This window comes from Mus musculus, chromosome 4 (assembly GCF_000001635.26).
Source record: "Mus musculus strain C57BL/6J chromosome 4, GRCm38.p6 C57BL/6J".
Lineage (NCBI taxonomy): Eukaryota > Metazoa > Chordata > Mammalia > Rodentia > Muridae > Mus > Mus musculus.
The window spans coordinates 111,417,320-111,436,234 of NC_000070.6; the positions used below are offsets into that span (position 1 = coordinate 111,417,320).

The window sequence follows — 18,915 nt, forward strand, 5'->3', positions numbered from 1 at the left end:
CAGTTTCAACAAAAGGAGTGCTTCTTCTCATCTCCAGTTTTGTTTTTTGTCTTTTCAAGACAGGGTTTCTCTGTGTAGACTTGGCTGCCCTAAAACTCCATAGATCAGGCTAGTCTTGAACTCAGAAAGATTGAGTGTGTGGCAGGAAGGTGTAGAGACTTTGGCAACTTGAGGTTGGCTGGATTCCATTTTTTTCCAGTAAGCTGGTAAATTTATAAATTGGAACTGTTGTTCTTGGTGTAGACCTGATTGGAAGGGCCAGTGTAAATCCAGAAATTCGTCTATCCTGGAAGGACTCTCTCCCGTGTGTGTTGAGCTTGGTGGCTTTGAGGCTTGCTTGAAGTGACTTCACTTGAAAACTCACCTGACCTCTGCAAAGACCTGTCTGTTGTCTAACTACAGTCAGCCTTCTTGTGGACTTACGGACTCAAAACTGGAACCCATGGGCTCTTAAGATCTGGTAATCCATGGGAGCAGAGTTGTGCTGTGCCACCGAGTTTATGAGGAATTAGTTCCTCAAGAGGAAGGCAGAGGTGGCTTTGTGTCTGTGGACTGCTCCTGGTTAATTAATTAGTTGTGACCTCAGTAGCATAGTTCCAGAGGAAGCCTTAGAACTGCTTTGTGGCTTTCGGTGATATATGTTAGCGTCACCTTGTATCTGCCCAAGCCAATCTCTGTAGCTGCCTCAAAGTGTTCCTTTTCATAAATCTAGGAAATGCCCAGCCAGCTGCTATGGCACTTTGTACTTTACCATCTACAATAGCTTATGCCATGGCTTCGGTGTGTCAAACTCTAGTACATGGCTTCCTTTGTACCAAACTCCAACTCCAACTTTAGTTTAAAAAAAAAAAGAAAGAAAGAAAGAAAGTAGGAAAACAAAACAAAACCTAACGAAGTCCCCTCCCACTCTTAAGTGACAGTCTTGCTGTGTGCCTGCTCACTATTGATGTTCATGTCTTATCCACTGACAGATATTACCATGGTTCTTGTTTCCGTTTTATAGATGAGAACTCTGCAGCTCAGAGTCCACCCTGCAGCCACATACGAATAAACAGCAAAGCCAGAAAGGCAGTGCAGATCTTCTAGTGCCAGCCCTGCTTGCAGTCTCCTTTGTAAGGTGGCTGATGAGCCAGCCCAGCATGGTGAGGAAGGATTGAAAGGAGAGGGAAAATGTCAGTCAATGAAGTGTGTAGCCCAAGGCAAGTTTTCCTGCTAGAGAACTGAGTTAGTCCTGAGTATTCAGAGCCATTCTATTCTTCTTCTGTCACCTGACCAACCTCCTTTGTACAGGGATCACAAACTTACCCACACTTCCACTTGTCATCTACCTGTTGAAACCTTCTCACAGGAGCCCCTGTCCCTTATAAAGAGACAGAATGATTCAAGGATTGACTCTCCTGTGGGCAGTGGTCTCTCCTTACTTGCATTTATTTGCCATGCAGGCTGTGAAATTGAGAACTTCCCTTTCAAAGACCTCGCTATTGTCTAATTGCAATCTAGCCTGCTTATGGGGTTTAGAGACTCCAAACTGGTTCCTGTAGGCTTTTACAACCTTGCAATGCTGTCATTTTCCTGGGCACCTATACTGTGTAATTACTGCTCCACTGCCCTAAATTCCCTTTGTGGTCAAGTGTGTCCTTACTGTTTCCGATAGGCCAGACACAATGCTGTAATAATGTGTAGCTACACCAATGCCCAGAGTCCAAGGCTCCATGATCACCATCATGGCACAGTCCAGAGAAGACAGTCCTTTTAGGGCCAGGCACAAGGGGTTTTTGTGGAGAAGACAGAGTGATGAAGGAGAAATAAACACTGTCCTCAGGGAGTGTGTGGAAAATGCTAAGCAGAGGCAGAAGCCAGGCCCCAGGGAGCACAGAAAGGGGACCAACTCTAGGAGGGTTTGAAGATTTTCCTTTCCAGATCTACAAGCACCGACTGTTTTCAGTCTTGCCTAGGCTCTTACTCATTTAAACTCATGCAGCAGCCTACTAATTAATCACCTAGTCTCCAGTCCACTGTCGATTGTATTCAGAATGATCGAAACCACTGTCTTATCAATCACCTCCTCTCTTTAGAACCCTCTAGCTCCCCACAGCCTGCTTACTAAAACTTAAGCTTTTTGGCCTGTAGACCAGCCCCAGGCCTGTAGACCACTTTACTTTTCCAGACTCACCTCTCCAACCCCCTACCCGGGACCTGAGGTATGTCTTGCCATTCTGAGAACACACACCCCTCAGCCAGCCACAGTGGATTAATCTTTGTCTGACTTGAGCCCTCTATCTAATCTGAGTTTACCTTCCATTGGAGAAAACAGACTTGGGACCCATTGCTACCCAACTGTGAGAGAGAATGGACAAAGTACACTGGGAACACCCAACCTTAAGGGCATTGTCTTACTGTCTTGCCTCTGCCCCAAGGGAGACTATCCCTTCTCAGAACTCTGCACTGTGTTTGCTCCCCACTTTTGACTTGTTGCATTTTAAGACTGTTTTGGTTAGTGAGTGTTCCTGCCAGGCAGTGAACTCCTCCAGCACAGGGACCTTCAGTCCAGGGGTTATTCATCCACTTGGGCCAGGTTGGTTTTTCTCACATACTTTGTGAAGACAAATGCTTGATGATGATGATGATGATGACGATGATGATGTTGTTGTTGTTGTTAGGAGGTAGAGGAGGCATGAACCTCTAAGCCACAAACTTGATTTGGTTTTGTTTTTTAGAAAAGAAACCTGAAATGGGATTTTGAGGTTTCATTCAACTTTATTCATCTGGAAAAAGTCAACATTCTTTATCACTCCCTTGACTAAAAGAAACTCCACACTTGGGGGAAATAACTCCCAAAGCCACGTTCTTCTCGCTTTGGTAATTTTAGCTCATTCAGGGCTCAGGTCCCAGCTTGGCACTGTCAGTCCAAATAGATCACTTGCTCCAGAAATGCTTTGGAACTTCTACAAAGTTAGCAGAGAAGCAGGGGACTAGCCAATTTCACATGCAGGGATTGTTGCATGTCATCAATGGGAGAATGCCAAGCAAAGGATTGCTTTTTTTCTTTCTTTTTTTTTTTTTTTAATAAGCAAGTGAAAACTTTTAACTTAGGTTTTGACATGTTCCGCTGATACACACTGGAGCAAAGATTGGGAATTGCCTGCTGTCATCTGTTACAGATTCTACTGGAATGTTAATCATTGAAGGTTGAATCTGATGTGAGCTTTAGTGTTCAAGATCCACATATTTGTTGCAACTAAGTAATATGTGCCGAAGAGTGCTTCAGGGTCCTGGTTTGTAGGCTGAAAGCAGAAGCCTAGGCAAGTTGAAGCTTTTGTTTTTTTTATTTGTGTTGTTTAGTGTGTATGTGTATATGAGAGAGTGGGGGAGGGGGAGAATTTTATTATTCAAGAGCACATTAAAATTTACATTTTAAAAATATCTTTAAAAAAAGGAGAGTTTCACATTAAGGTCTTTTCTCTAGGAAGGATTTTTTTTTTCCCTGTGTGCCTTTGTCTAAGCTTCTTAGACACTGAAGCTGTGTGTTCCCTTGTTATCAGAAAAATCATATAACATGAGGAGATTTTTTTTCCTTTGGCCCATGTAAGTTCTACAGGTTCTGAGTTCTGCAAGGTGTCCTGTCAAATACTGAGAGGTAACGCAGGAGGAACAGGTGCTGATAATGTCTGACCAAAGTTTTCAGGGCCCACCAGGTTCCAGGCACACATCCTTGCTCGACAGAGCCTGAAGAAGCTACTCAAATTCCTATTCAATAAGTGCAGTGAGTTCCAGACAGTGAACTGCATCCTCCCATGTGGACTAGACCCATAGGAAGTACAAGTTAGATTACAAAGTCTGAAGTCCAAACTAAAGTGATAGTCATGATGGATCTGAGGTGTATTATGAAAAGCATAGAGTGAAGTATGGTCATTCGAGACTGGGATCCCATCCCTTAAGATGATAAGGCAGGTTCACAAATGTAAAGCCAGCCAGCCTAGACTACATGTGCAGCAAGAGCCCCCCCCCCCACCTCCCCGCCCCCCCCCCCCCACTAGTGCATGTGCTCACACTCAGGAAAAAAAAAGTAAAGAATGAAACTCATGAAACTCCCTGCTGTGATGCTCTGTGAAGATGATGATGGTGATCTAGACCTTTCTTCCTTGAAGGACACTCATGAAGAGTGACTGGTTGGAAGGGGAGATGATGAGTTTTATGTGAGGTCTGTTAACTCTTAGCAGATCATTGAACATGCAGAAGAATATGCTAGGAGAGAAAGTAGCCCATAGTTCAGAAGAGTACACAAGGCTAAAGGTCCTGATTTGGAAGTTATTAGCCATGAAAGGGCTGATGTCACACTGCGTGAAGGAAGAGGGAGAGAAGCATGTAAGGACTGAACTCCCCAGAACACCAGCTTTTAAGGGCACTGTTGAAGAGACAAACCATAAAAGGTGAACCATATGAAGGAACGGCCAGAGTTAGACTCCAAATCAAGGGATGGGGGGTGGGGGTCCTAGGAAACGAAATGAAGAGAGAGGTCTTAGCACTGCAGGTCTTGGCTGGCGTTTGTTTCATTTAAGTACACAGCAACTGCCTCTACCCAGAGCTCCTTGGTGAGACAGACGACAGGAAAGCTAAATATATATGCACAGGAGAAGATTTGCATGGAATGGTATTTTTGTACTTTTTTGGTTTTACACTCTAGAGGAAGGACCAGGTTCGTTTCAGGGGATTCCAGAAGTAGACTTTGTGACGGGATGGAATTCAAGAGCTCACTGTGAACAGTAAACTAGAAATAGAGAGCAGAGGCATCCTGGTAAGGGCCTCAGGTGCGGGGCTGAATGCCTGTCATGGAAGTGGCAAGCAAGTCCAGGGATATTTTAGAAAGGAAGCTTGTCTTAGGGTAGAGGAAGGTTAGAGAACCTGGAAGTCATATCCTTAAGTACTGAGGAGGAAGTGTGAGAGCTCAGAGAAAGTGTACTTCGAAGATAATGTGGGTTCAAACTGTGCAGAGAAATTCTTGACGCCTTTGAGAATCAGGTACTGATCTGAAACCCAGAAACTAGTGATCACCCACTTGCCCACTGTGTTACTACTAAAGAAACATGGACAAGAGTCTGTTATACAGTCCAGACTTGCTAAGATTGGCAGCCGTCAGGGGCTGCAATGGGCTAGCAGTTGAGGAGCAGTCAGCCGAGTCATGCACACTACCCTTTGTGGAAAGGAGTGTTAAGAACAAATGCGAACAAATGCATGTTAAGTTTAAGACTTAGCTGTGTTTTAAGTCCTGCTGGGACTTGACCTAAGCATTGAGGGCTTACATTTTCCTATGTCTTGTTGACCTGTGGCTCTCTTCTGGGGACATTCATTACCCTAGCAACATTCCTGGTAAAGCACATGAGGGCAGCTAGACAAGTGACCTGGCAGAGTGCATTCCTGTTTGTGCCTATGCCCCAGCTCTGGTCCAGGGACAGCAAGAAGGTGGGCACACGAATAAGGAGACCCTCCAACTGCCAGCTTCCTCTACCCTTAGTTGCCTCCCTACTTGGAGGCATCTTAGAAGTGATCTGTTGTGGTCCTCCACAGCCCAGATAAGAAAGGGGACGACCTAGGACACTGGAAGACCTGTTGAGGGTTTCCAAGTCAGTGTTCTACTGAAAAGAAGTTAGGTCACCCAGCCAGCCTGTGAGAACCAGGCCTCCGTCCAGCACCCCTGCTTGCCTTTGCTACTTCGCAGCAGGGTACCCTTCTTTTTTGTTGTCTTAGTTGGATAAAATCCTTGAAACTTGAGAATTCTATCTGTTTAGATTTTATAAAAATAAGCACCATAGGCCAGAGAATGTAGCGTGCTTGTCTTTTCTGTGGCGTATGTTTTTAATGCAAACACAGGACTGCACGGGGTTTTCTCTTGTGCAGATGAAAAACTTGAAACTTGCATATAGATATTTATAAAACAAGACAAAACCTCTGTTAAACATTTCATGTTTGGCCTTCCAAAATTTAGCATTTCATTCTAACTGGCAAACCCTAACTGGCTTTGGATTGTTTTAAATATTCAGCATGCTGCTATTTAAGTGGGAGGCAGAACAGCCCCCACCCCTCACACACACACACACACACACACACACCGGCCAACAACTAGATACCACAGGTCCTTCCTTCACATCTGAGGACAGATTTGACCCTGGTTTTCTGTTACCCTGTTGGTTACTTCAAAAACAGCAGTTTCCTTATACTGTGCCACCACTTCTTCTCATGCTATTAACAAACGACAATTTTTTTTTTGTTATTTTAATGAACACATTTTTTAACTACAGAGGAAGAGAGACAGACAGACAGACCGAGACAGAGCTAGCAAGCACTAGAAAGCCTTAATGAACTTTTGAAGTGCAAGGATTTATGCAGTGTGTACCCTCAGGCTGGGAACTCATCATTGAAGTTGCCTAAAGTGTAGGCAAAGTCTGAGGAGAAAGGCAAGTACTTTGGAAGTTCTATCAATATACTCACTAGTATATGTATTTTTTTCAGTTCAGTTGATAAAGCTAATTTTCCCCTTGTTTCAGTAGGTACAATTAGGTGACAGCAGCAGGGCCCAAGTGTCAAACAGCTGGGAGTGAAACGTCTGCTGTTGTTTAGGTCTTAGAAAAACCGCTTTACTTACCATGGATTAGATGTAATGATGTAAAGGATCTTGCAATGAAATTGGCACACAGTAGGTGTCTGTTCAGAATTTATTGAAAGTGTAAAACCAGTGGCTGACATCATGGACAATAGGAGAAGGTGGGAGATGCTCAGGCTACGGGCTGTATTCCTACCCAGGAGACCAGAATCAGATAAGCCAAGATAGTCAGAGGTGTCTCTTTCAAAGAGGCATACTTACTTCTGTATGCACTAGCTTGCCTCTAAGGTTGGAACAGTTGGGGAGGCAGGGTAACCAAAAGCTGTCTCTGTCTCTATCCTTCCTCGTCAGTTGCTAGTTTCTTCTTTGGTTTACTGAAAACCAAAGCCAGAATCATATCCCAAAGTCACATTAAAACACCATGTGAAATATTTGCTGTCTGAGATGATCCACACCACCATTCACCTTCATTAATGTGACCAGTCAGGAGTTATAGCTTCTTGTCACCCTGTGTTGGGGCTCATCCTCATACCCCATCCATCTTGCTTGGCACTGCCACATAAATCTTTGTAAACCATCTCTTTCATCATGTCTCAATCTGTGTCAAGATACTTGCAACTGGCTCTCTTTGCCTTGAGACCAGAAGCCAAACACATAGCCCACAAGGGTGGCCTAACACTAGCTGCTATTTATTGAACATCTGTGGCAAGGGCAGTCACTTTGCCAGGTACTTTATGCACACTGTCACCTTAAAAAGCAGTTCATTTCATGTGAGGCTTGAGAAAGGTAAGGAGCTTGCCTTAGTTCCCTCACTTGATATGTAGCAGTCAGATTCTGGCCCAGGACCAAATGATTCAAATGCTTGGGCTGTTTTTTTTTTTTTTTTTTTTTAATTAGTGAACCATGCTTTCTACTTTTTGTGGTGACACTATATTGAGTCATTTCTGGGTGACATAAGGATGGCGTACATCTACCTTCAAACCAGAAGTAAGATGAGGAAGACTTGGAGAGCCTTCTGTATACCAGCAGCTCTAGGGAAGTCAGGCCTTACAGTCTGCTTGGGATTCTTGGTACGTACTGGGGTTTAAGTGCCTCTAAACGAAAGACCACCCTGCTTAGTGTTCAGATTCAAATGGGCTTGGTATGCATTCACTGCCATAGGAAAAGATGGACATAGGCTTCATTCAGGTCTTCACAACCTTCATCCAAGGAACATCAAAGGAAGGAGATTAAAGAAAAACAGGACAGAGCCAGATGCTGATTGGCTCTCAGAGGAATGTCAGGCTCGTCCTTGGCCAGTGATGGAGGCAGCTAAGGCCCAGCTCCATGTGTGTATGTGCTTCATAGTACCAGTCGCTTCTGACTCTTCTGTGAACTCCTGTCACTTCCGAGCTGTGTGGACTGCTCTGCCTACTTTTCAGAGAACCTTGCCAAGGCCCATGAACTGGCTAACACCTCTTTATGTTGTCCTTGGCAATGATTGCTGCTTTATGCAGACTCTTAGAGACAGACTGCCGGGGGAAGCAGGAGGAAGGCCATTTCCTGTTCTCAGCTCAGGCCAGGGAGTAGGGATTCCCTTATCAGGACCATCACTCAGTCAGTCACTCAACCATTCACCACTGAGTCACCACGGTTTCTGCGTGTTCTGTGCACGTACTGGGAGGTGATGCAATTTACCTTGTGGGACAGAAGATCTGTATCGCATCCTGGCTCCACACCTTGGCTCCTAGGTGAGTTTAGGGAAAGGTTTTGTATGTCTGAGATTATTTGTTTTTCTTCCCACATTGTTTCTGTGTTTTTAAGTCTCATTTTGGAATTCATGCAAGTCTGAAACCCAGGCTGACACTGAATTCAAAATCTTCCTGCCAAGTATGTACCACCTTGTCTGGGGCCATATTTTTACATTGAAGTATTTTATTTTATTTTTCTATTTTTATTTTTTTATTTATTTATTTTTAAAATATTATTCATTTATTTTTATTTATATGAGTACACTGTAGTAGTCTTCAGACACACACCAGTAGAGTATGCATCAGCTCCCATTACAGATGGTTGTGAGCCACCATGTGGTTGCTGGGAATTGAACTCAGGTCCTATGAGAGAGCAGTCAGTGCTCTTAGCCTCTGAGCCATCTCTCCAGCTCCACCTTTATTTATTTTTTAATCAAGACAAAATGTACTATTTTCATTACTGTTTAGACGGTTTATTTACTTTTTTTTTATTTATATGAGACTTGTGCCTACATGTATGTATGTTCACACTGTGCATTCAGGAGCCTGCAGAAGCCAGGAGACCTGAAGTTGCATACAGTTGTAAGCAAATGTGTGTATGCTAAAAATCCACCCCAGACCCTTAGAAGAGCAGGTTTTGACCACAGTGTCATCTTGGTTTTTGGAGACAGGGTTTCTCTGTATAGCCCTGGCTATCCTGGAACTCATTTTGTAGACCAGGCTGGCCTCAAACTCAGAAATTCACCTGCCTCTGTCTCCCAAGTGAAATTCAATGTTTCTTGGTATGTTCTGTCACCAGTACCACTATATAGTTCTAGAATATTTTCCTAATGCCCCCATCACTATCAATCCTTTTAGTCAGTTATTTATTTATTGTTTCTCCTATTCTGAATAACTCAGTAATAGTAACAGAATTAAAGTACACGCTTCTTGTTTGAGTTCCTTAGCTTAGTGCAATATTTTTAAGATTCATCCACATTATGCCATCAACTAGTGTGTCATTTTTATGGCTGATTAGTACTACTCTATTGTGTGTGTACTATATGTCATCCATCCACAAGTTGATTGATAGTGGTGTTGTTTTAGCTTTTGGGATTCTATGAATACTGTTTCAGTGAACATTGATGTATAAGTTTCTAGGTAGACATACTTTCATTTTCTTGAGTATACATCTAGAGATACGGTTGCTTGGTCATATGGTAATTCTGTGTTTAACTCTTTGAGCAACTACTACACTGTTTCTACAGTGGCTGTCTCCTTTTATGATACACCAGTTTCTCCAAATCATCCCTAACACTTATTAGCACCCCACCATACCTTTTTTCCCTCTGTTTGTCGACATCCTCACCATAAAATGGAATATCTTAATTTTGATTCAGAGTTACGCAATGGTTGATGATGCTGAGTATTCATATGTGTACTTACTGGTGTAGCATTATTATTATTATTATTATTATTATTATTATTATTATTATTATTATTTGATTAAGCATTCTTGTTTGATGAATCTCTTGTTTGATGTATGGCTGGTTCCATGGGTTACTCAGGTGGTAGGATAGCCTCCAAGCAGGCAATTGGAGCATATTAAAATAGTAGAGTATAATAAATGCAGCATGTGGAATGAGACCTCAGAGGAAGAAGCAAGAGATAAGTGTAGGATGAACAGACTTTGTGAAACACACAAGGAGGAAGGAAGGCATGGAGCCTGGGTGTGTCTGGGGTTGGGACCTCCAGTCATCACTTACCATCAAGTTGAAGAGCACTCCTGTCTGTCACCTATCCCAAGCCAGACAGTTAGGCAGGTCTTCAGCTCATGAGCCAAGCAAGACTCAGGCCTCAACTAGCCTAAGGTTCTGTTGTTTTCAGGGTGTGCTTTTCAAGATGATTTGGTCTCTACCTGTGGTAAATGGTACAGCCTCATTACAACAGCATAGTGACCAGGAATGAGATAAGGGCTCATCTGACTTCTCACACTGTAGAGCTGGGTTTGGAAACCAGATCATGTGACTCAGTTCTTTCCACAGTTGCAAACTACACCTCAGCTCTTCTTAAATTGCCATTGAACACCGCTGATCCTCTGGTTTGAACTACTTTATTTTTCTTCCTCACCTCTCCTTTCTTGCCTGTCACCTTTTAGCTATGAGTTCAAAAACATCTTAACCCATCTTTTCTGTTACACCTTTTACTCTTCCATGTTCTCCCATCCAAGTACTAACCAGGCCAAACCTTGCTTAGCTCCCTGAATGAGACGAGATCAGGTGTACTCACGGTGGTATGGCTGGAACTGAGGTCCAGGGTCTCTCATGTCCTTTAATGGCTGTACTGTTATCTGTGTCAAATTGCTCATACTGTTCATTCTCCTCAAGTTCCGAACATACAGAATTGATCATCCTCACATCATGGCAATGTGAGAAGGAATTTCTTACTTCAGTTTACAAATGAGAAAGATCACTCTTGCTTATGAAATCCTATATTCAAGTTGAGCTAGAGATCTTGACTTACCTTCTCATGAGCTTTTAGCTTATATCCCCATCTGAACGTGCATGCATCTGTCTCAAGGACCCACACTAAATTTTACAGAGTGTAATTCTCAAAACATTTCAGCTAACATAAGGGAGAAAAGTTCTGGGCCTGAATTACACAATGGGAGTTCTCTCGTATGTTTATGCCACAACTCTAACCTTTGTTGACTTTCCATAATAGTGAGCTTTCCCAAATGTAGACCCCCATCTCTTTTGTTCCTCCTTTGTCTGCTTGCTCAATTCTGAGATGCCGTCTTTCCTGAAGTCACCTAATTTCCCTTACTACCTTTCGAAAGGGTTGAATGAGGGAATCTGAGGACCGTTTCTCAGTCAGTGCCCAGATTTGTAAGCCGGAATGACTGTCTCCTCCCACACCAACATCAGTCTGAACTGCTGTTCCAGCTTGAGAAAAGGAAACACAACTCGTTCCTTCCCATTTGGTGGCATCTCACACTTTATCCTTAAGCTTGTTACACTGAAGACTGGTTCAGGAAGAAGTCTTTTCACGCCCTCCCATCTGATCTTGGGCTCTCACTGCCCCTTCTGTCTTGTTCATTCTCTTTGTGTGTGTGTGTGTGTGTGTGTGTGTGTGTGTGTGAGTGAGAGAGAGAGAGAGAGAGAGAGAGAGAGAGAGAGAGTGACTGTCTGTCTGCTTTTCCCACCATCTATTCACTACCCATCTCTTTGTCTTCTCCCCTCCCTTTCTTCCTGCCCACTCCCCAGAGTGTATATTGCACAAACACCCCATGCTAAGATAATTTCATTTGAAGCACTCTCTTGAGGTTTTACATTTCAACAAGCCTTTGCCTTAGAAAGAGTCAGTGTTGATTTGTAGGAAGAAAGATATTGCTCTCTTAGAAACACCCAGGTCCCCTCTGCTGTTCATGCCTAACCCGCTGGATGGGTTTTATAGATAAAAAAGGACAAGAACAGGTCATTCTTGTGAAAACAGAAGCGTGGATGAGTCCTGACTAGCAGGAAGGGCCTTTTCCCAGCAGGGTGTTGCTAAGACCATGTCTTCTTCCTAGACTTTTCCTTTGTACTTCATTGTTTGCCTGTCATTTCTTTCTTTTTTAATTTATTTTTAATTTAACATTTATCTACCTTCTTCTTATGGGAAAAAAAAAATGATTCCGGCACACCCGTAATAGAAAGCATAGTATCCGACTCACGGAGTGTCTAGTGTTCCAGACACAGTTTGAAGGATACTCTGAACTCTGTCCTGTCCCCACAGCTGTGTCATAGAGGTCTGAGCTCAGCTAGCCTGAGGCTTTGTGCGTCTTGTCCCCTTGTCATGGTGGATTGGAGGCTCACTTACTCAGAACTTTCTGATATCCGAGTCCCATCTTTGACCAGCTGGGGCTGTTTGAGAAGCTGGCAGTTGAATTCATGCTGGAATAGGTACTGGTTTAGAAGTCTCCTTCTCAGTTTTACTAACAAGTTATGAGGAGAGAAGCCTGGCCTGGGAGAGACATGGGGGCACAATTAACCCTTGCACATACATATGTGTTCTCTCTCTCTCTCTCTCTCTCTCTCTCTCTCTCTCTCTCTCTCTCTCTCTCTGTGTGTGTGTGTGTGGGGGGGGGGTGTATCCCCTGGGCAGCAAACTAGATAATATATCTAAGATACCAAGTGGGAACCTTTGGAGAATTTAAGAGACAAGAATTTTCAGAGTCTCAATTCTGTCCCAGAATACAAACTACATTACACTAAGGTCCATTCTCAGAGTAGGATCAAATTTCCACCCATAGATCCTTCCTATTGCAACTTCTGGCTTCTACAGTAAGAGACAGCCCATTTGCAAAGTCCATTTTGAGTCCTTCACAGAAATAAAACTCTCTCAGATTCTGTGATGCTAGGTTGCACAATGAGAAAATGAGGAGAAATAACATGTTTGTATTTGTGTGGCACTCTTCAGTACATGTTATGAGCACACAGAAACACAAGGCAAGGCACCAGAGGCATTTCCCACTCTGGTTCTTCCTCAGACTCACACTTTGGACAAACTCTGCCATCGCCTAGATTTGGGTTCTCTCACCTGTGAAGTGATAGTTAGACAACTGCTCACCAAGGTCCATCTGTACTATTGAGGAGCTAACATACCTACCTTTCTTCAGCCCGTTTATGTGGAGCTGGAAAGTTCTCTGCCTTTACTTCAAGAAGAGTGGATATTCTTCCCGTGCCTTTCGATTACTGAGCCACACAAATCAAGTTTTCTTGAGGAGATATGTAGGTTAGATTATTGAGAGATTGACATGCCAGTTAAGTTCAGACCAGATATCTTAGACACTTTTTTATGGCCATGACAAAATACTATGGCCAAGACAACCAAGCTGAGAGCTTATATCCTCTCTGCAGGCAGAGAAGCTAACTGGGAATGTCATAGAATTTGAAACTGCAAATCCAGCCCCCAGCTATAAAAGTTTTCGAGCAAGCCACTCTTCTAATCCTTCCCAAACAATTCTACCCCTGGAGACCAAGTATACAAACATGAGCCTATGGGAGCCATTCTTATTCAAACCACCACACCGGATGACAGTCTATGGATTATTCCAGCTCCAGGATTCTAGAATTTCATAAAAAGCAGCCTTTTAGATGGGTCTGCAGAAATCCCTATGCGGATTCATCTGGCCATGTTTTAGTACTTTGTATGGTGGTGCATTAGCACACACCACTGATGCTGTGTGCTGACTTAGGAGCTCTCTGTGTAGGAGAGACTAGTCCTTGGGTGTGTTTGCCTTTCCCTTTTAACTGGTTTGGCCTCCTTAATTTTCTAGATTTTGAAGTTTTGGACTTTTTGAGCATTTTGATTCACGATCAACCTTGTTCTCTTGATATGCATTTTAGAAGACAAATCTGACCTTGAGAACAGTGTGATGCAGAAGAAAATAAAAATCCCCAAACTTTCTCTCAGTCATGTAGAAGATGATGGGGAGGTTAAAGACTATGGGGAAGAAGATTTACAGCTTAGACACATCAAGGTAACAAAATCTTTTCTTTTCTTGGACATTCATTGGAGTGACTCCATATTTCCCAGGGCTAAAGAATTCCAGGCTGGCCTCCTTCCCCATATAAATGTCTCCTGATGTCATCAGCCCTGAGCTTTGTTTTGTGTTTTGGTGGGGTGGAAGATGCTTAACAGCAAGGACATTTTCCCTGTAGCCTACTTTCCAGAGACTCCTCATTTAGATTGTACAACCAGGCCCAGTCCCATTGGCTGAGTGTGCTGTGTCATGACTGCTGGAGATTTAGAACAACACGCTTTTCCCTGGCACACAGCTCTGGAGAGGTCACAACTGAATTACATGGACATTAAGCAGCTGTTGGTCTTGGGTAGCAGTTTAGAGCTAGTCACTATCACATTGTCCCAAATTGCTGAGGGCGGACCCACTGGGAAAAGATGTTGGTAGAATTCACCAAGAGCATCTGTGGGATGCTGGGTTGGATGAAAATCTCTTCATGAGGTTGCATTTCCTTGTTATGTGCTCCAGCTGGGCTCTCACTATATGAAAACAAACAAACAAACAAAAAACTGCTGGAAATATTGATCAGCGGTCTAGCTCTCTACACGCACTTATCTCACTCTCTGAGTATCCCAGGGAAAGGGAGAAGGAAGAGAAGAAAGGCACCTTCTGCTTTGCACTCTCATTGGGACACAGGTCAAGGACATCCACCAAGGTGTAGTCCAAATGACGGGGTCAATCCACTGCATGGCATCCATCCCCTGGTGTGGCTCTGGCCCAGTGCTGGCCCCTGGAGTCATGGAGCATAGCCACACCTATCCCCTATTCCCAGGGTTCTCACAGTGTAGTAATGTGAACAGATGGTGAAGATGATCATTACGTTTTAGCAGATACCAGGACTTCAGTGTTACTCAATCTGAAGTCATGAGTTTACCTCATTTTTGTTACCTTCAATTTTCTGAACCTGGAAGGTTGAGTCAGACCTGGCTGGTTAAATTGTACAGAATTTTGTGTACTACGGTTATCTGTATGGTGCCTCTGGGAGAGCTCGTGACCCTTCAACCCTAGGTCAAGATTCAGCCACTTCAGCAGCTCTGCCATCCTCATTGGGAGCTTTGTACACTCGAGCTGAAATTGCCTCAGACAGCTGAGCCCCCAGCCCTTGGGTAGTCGTGGATGGTTGTCTCCTGGGTGAACCTTCCTTTCTCTGTGCTGTCTGGCTGAGGGAGATGTGGCAGGTGTGGGAGCAGGAGCTCTGGCTTGCACGTGGTCTTCAATTCTGCTTTTCACTGCGTGGCATGTAATTCCCCATGCGTGGGACCCTGGGAGCGGTTCCTCCCTTCTCTAGGGCTCTGCTTGTTTACCTGCAATGTGAAGAAAACTGAAAGCACCCCAGTGCTAGCTAGCATTCTTTGAAGCTTGCAGTTGAGTAAACATTTGTCAGGCTTCTGCCAACTGCCAGTCCTGAGTGTGTAGGCAGTAGAGAACCAGAGAAAACAAGACATATGTACTGCCCAAGATTAGAGTGGGTTTGGATTTTAACGTCCTTCCAAACTGAAGCAGTCTTAAAAGGGTTACAAGATAGAATTCCATGCGTCCATATGTTCTTGAGTGTAATTCCTCAGGAATGCCTTGGGCAGGCCAGATTGTTTCCCAATTCTTTGAAAGTCCACACTTGTCATCCCATAAGCAAAGGACTGTCCAGGTACCACGGAGGCTAGGGAGGGCTGGGAAACACAGGAAAGTGGTCCTGGTGTGTTCATCCAAGAGGCCGAGTGCTAGATGGAAAAAATGTTAGCATGACAACCAGTGCCCTGGCTCTGCCACCAGTTGTGTGTGGCTTTTGCCAAGAGCACGCTGGTCCTCTGTTTCCCCATTTGCAAAGTGAAGGGCTTTGACTGTGTCTGTAACAGGTTTCTCCAAGCACTGACGTTCTGTGGTTCTGTGATTCTAGGATTGTCTGGGGAAATATTGAGCTGCAGTCCAAGAAAGTCCCAGCTGCCCTTGCCTGAACTGATTCTCGTTGTCCTACACAGAGACCGGAGGGGCGGAAGCCTAGTGAAGCGGCTCACAAGAGTATCGAGGCAGTGGTGGCCCGGCTAGAGAGACAGAACGGCCTGAGCCTGGGCCACAGCACTTGTCCAGAAGAGGTCTTTGTGGAGGCCTCACCGGGCACAGAGGACATGGACAGTCTGGAGGATGCTGTCGTGCCCCGGGCTCTGTATGAGGAGCTGCTGCGAAACTACCAGCAGCAACAAGAGGAGATGCGCCACCTCCAGCAGGAGCTGGAGCGGACTCGGAGGCAGCTCGTACAGCAGGCCAAGAAGCTCAAGGAGTACGGGGCATTGGTGTCTGAAATGAAGGAGCTCCGAGACCTCAACAGGAGACTCCAAGATGTGCTACTCCTGCGGCTTGGCAGCGGTGAGTGCCCAGGCAGGCCACTTACCACTACTCACAGTGGGAGGGGCACCTTCCTGCAGCTCCCCTTCCAAGCAGGATAAAGGGAGATGCAGGCCAAGTGCCCTTGAGCTTAGGGGAGGACAGAGACTTGGCTCTGCAGTTACTCCAAGGAGGAGTCACTCTCCTCTCTGAATGTGATAGGAAACCATGGGTAAAACATTGGCCACTGTGGTAAGAACATTGGGGAATATGGCTCAAAGAACATGAATGAATAGAATGCTTGCTACTGCCCATTCAGCAAGAGGTAGCACAGGGATTTAGAGTAGCTCTCCAAAGAGAACTCAGGACAGTAAAGAAACCTGGATGGGACCTGAAACACATGCTGTTACAATGAGCCAGAAAGTGGCAAGAGAGGGATCCTGCTAACATGGCATGAAAGTTGAGAGCATGCAGTTATTTGTAGGGTGTATATGGAAGAGACTTGAGGAAGGGCTTGGGCATGAAAGGGGTGCTGCATCCAGGCACCTAAGGAATTCAAAGATAGCATGAAACACCTAGGACATGTTAAGACTGCTCCTGCAGATGCGGGGGGCAAATGATAAGAATGCTGAAATCTACCATCATGGGTAGTCAGGACTTGTTTTGGTAAGAATGAGAAGCGTTAAAATGCTTTTAAGGACTGGGAGCTATATGTAGTTCAGCAGTAGTGTGCTCCTGTACCATGTGCAGAGGCCAGGGTTCAATCCCACTTTGAAACAAAACAATCAAGAAAGCTATTGTATGATGGAGGAATGTGGGGATTAGTACAAAGATAAACAAAATTCCTTTGGTTTGCTCATAGGAGAACCACCCTGTCCTTTAGGTTTTCTCAACTGAAGTAGTGTCATGGCTGGAATGACTGGATTCTAAAAGGCAAGAGACAGAGGAAACAGCAGACAGAAAACCTCCTGCAGAGTGTAAGACTCTAGCAGTGTGAAAGGTGTGGCCAGTCAATACTGACGGAAAAGGTTCCTATGTCACATGTTCAGAGCCTCCACAGCCTCTGCATCAGGGCACTTGACTCAAAAGATGGAGTAAACCAGAGACATGGGTCCCCTCCCCAAAATTAAATCCAAATATGGCACCACAGAAGGATGGTGTCCATATCTAAATACATATTTATGTGCAGAGTTCTTTCTTAAATTTGTGTGGCCAGGCTTGCTCTCACAGTGCTCCCTTTCTATTAGCAGGTGCCTTTTGCTTCTTAAGTGTGTCTTCATGGTGATGTTTCAGTAGGTCAGCCAGGGGCCTTTCAGAGGAGCGAGCAGGATAGGGATCACCAGAGAGACAAGCCTCCAGCTCACACCACTGTAGCTAATGCCCTTGAAGTGTTCCCACCCCCTAGCCCTGCCCTGGCTTGGGTCCTAAATCGGAGTTGAAGAGGTTCACTTTGACACTAAAAGTTAGGTGTGACTTTCAGATTCACAAGGTATTTATTACAATAAAATGTCAGTGAAAATCCCTAAGTGAGAGAATTTATGAAGGCAGTCTTCCTGCTGTCCTGCAGGAGAACCCTGGTGACAAAATTGATTTTTCAGTGTTTCCTGATTTTCCAAGGAAGGGCTTTGCTTTGATTGTGGTGGGCCTTTTGTGAACTTCTTTAGAAAGGTGGGGAAGCATGCCAACTGCACAGTCTCTCCACACCAATTTTTCAGGTCCTGGTGGGGGTGGGGGGAAGTGAGGGTGGGGGGTGGGGGAGGACCTGTTTTGCATTGTCATGAACTGAGTTTAGACTCCAGGAACCACCCAGACCTTGGGCAGTAAGAAGCTGTGTAGACACAGTTAGTTATGTGTAGACACAGTTATGTGTAGACACAGTTATGTGTAGACATAGTTATGTGTAGATAGGTGCCTCTTTTCATCATAAAACACATGACAGTCAAACCTAACCCTGACTATACTTGGTATCTGACCCTGCCAGGCTTTCTCATCCTGCAGGACTTAAATGTCACCATGATGCCCAGTGGCCATCTCTTCTCTGGTGTGTCACTGTTGCTGTCACATGATATGGGATACAGCCACAGGTATGGACAAGGCTTTCGCCATAGCCACATACAGAGCCCTGTTCTCTCAGAGCAGCAGACATCCTGGAAATCACACACATCCTCCTCCATCTGGAGACATTTAGACTCCATTTATTAACATGTGATAATTTATGCTAACAAAAATCCACACAGTCCTTAATAATCAAAGGGTCTCTGCATGTATAAGGCTATATATTTTATGGGTATATACAGGCCTGGATTAAAATTCCAACTTCCCTACATTCTAACTTCGTCTTTGAAAAGTTCTTTCATTTCATTTGTTTTTCCTCCCTTCTAACTTCTTTCTTCTTTATCTGGTTCCCTTTAGCAATACTTACTGGTCTTTTTCTGTGTCAGGCATTGTGCCAAGTGGTAAATGACAGTCACATACATTTGGAACACACATGCACATGTACACACACATATTTGCACATACACACACACATACATTCATATGTACATATGCACATAAACACATATATTCATATATACACATGCACACATATATGCATAACACATGCACACACAAACATACACTGCACACACACATATGCATGCATGTATACCTTGCCTTCTGCCTTTGAGGATCTCATACGCACAGAGGGCTGTGGGACAGTAAATATAAGACATCCATTTTTG

The 18,915-nt window shown here is 44.3% G+C and overlaps 2 protein-coding genes across 13 annotated transcripts in view; both read left to right on the forward strand.

The window, feature by feature from the left end:
- Agbl4 (ATP/GTP binding protein-like 4) overlaps nucleotides 1–18,915 on the forward strand; it is a 1,266,676-nt gene that overhangs the window by 1,019,671 nt on the left and 228,090 nt on the right. The gene's annotated exons all lie outside the window — the stretch shown is intronic.
- Nucleotides 1–18,915, forward strand: part of Bend5 (BEN domain containing 5) — a 46,505-nt gene that overhangs the window by 3,526 nt on the left and 24,064 nt on the right. For 3 of the 6 annotated variants that reach the window (XR_376343.3, XM_006503323.3, NM_026279.3), the window contains exons 2-3: nucleotides 13,698–13,831; nucleotides 15,850–16,234. Coding sequence is in view for 4 of the 6 variants with exons in the window: in XM_006503323.3 (XP_006503386.1) it covers nucleotides 13,698–13,831; nucleotides 15,850–16,234 (519 nt within the window). In the remaining 2 variants the exon portion in view is untranslated. Of the gene's footprint in view, nucleotides 1–13,697; nucleotides 13,832–15,767; nucleotides 16,235–18,915 lie in introns of all 6 variants that reach the window. The other 3 variants (NR_033793.1, XM_017320366.2, XM_011240594.3) reach the window with 3 other exon arrangements.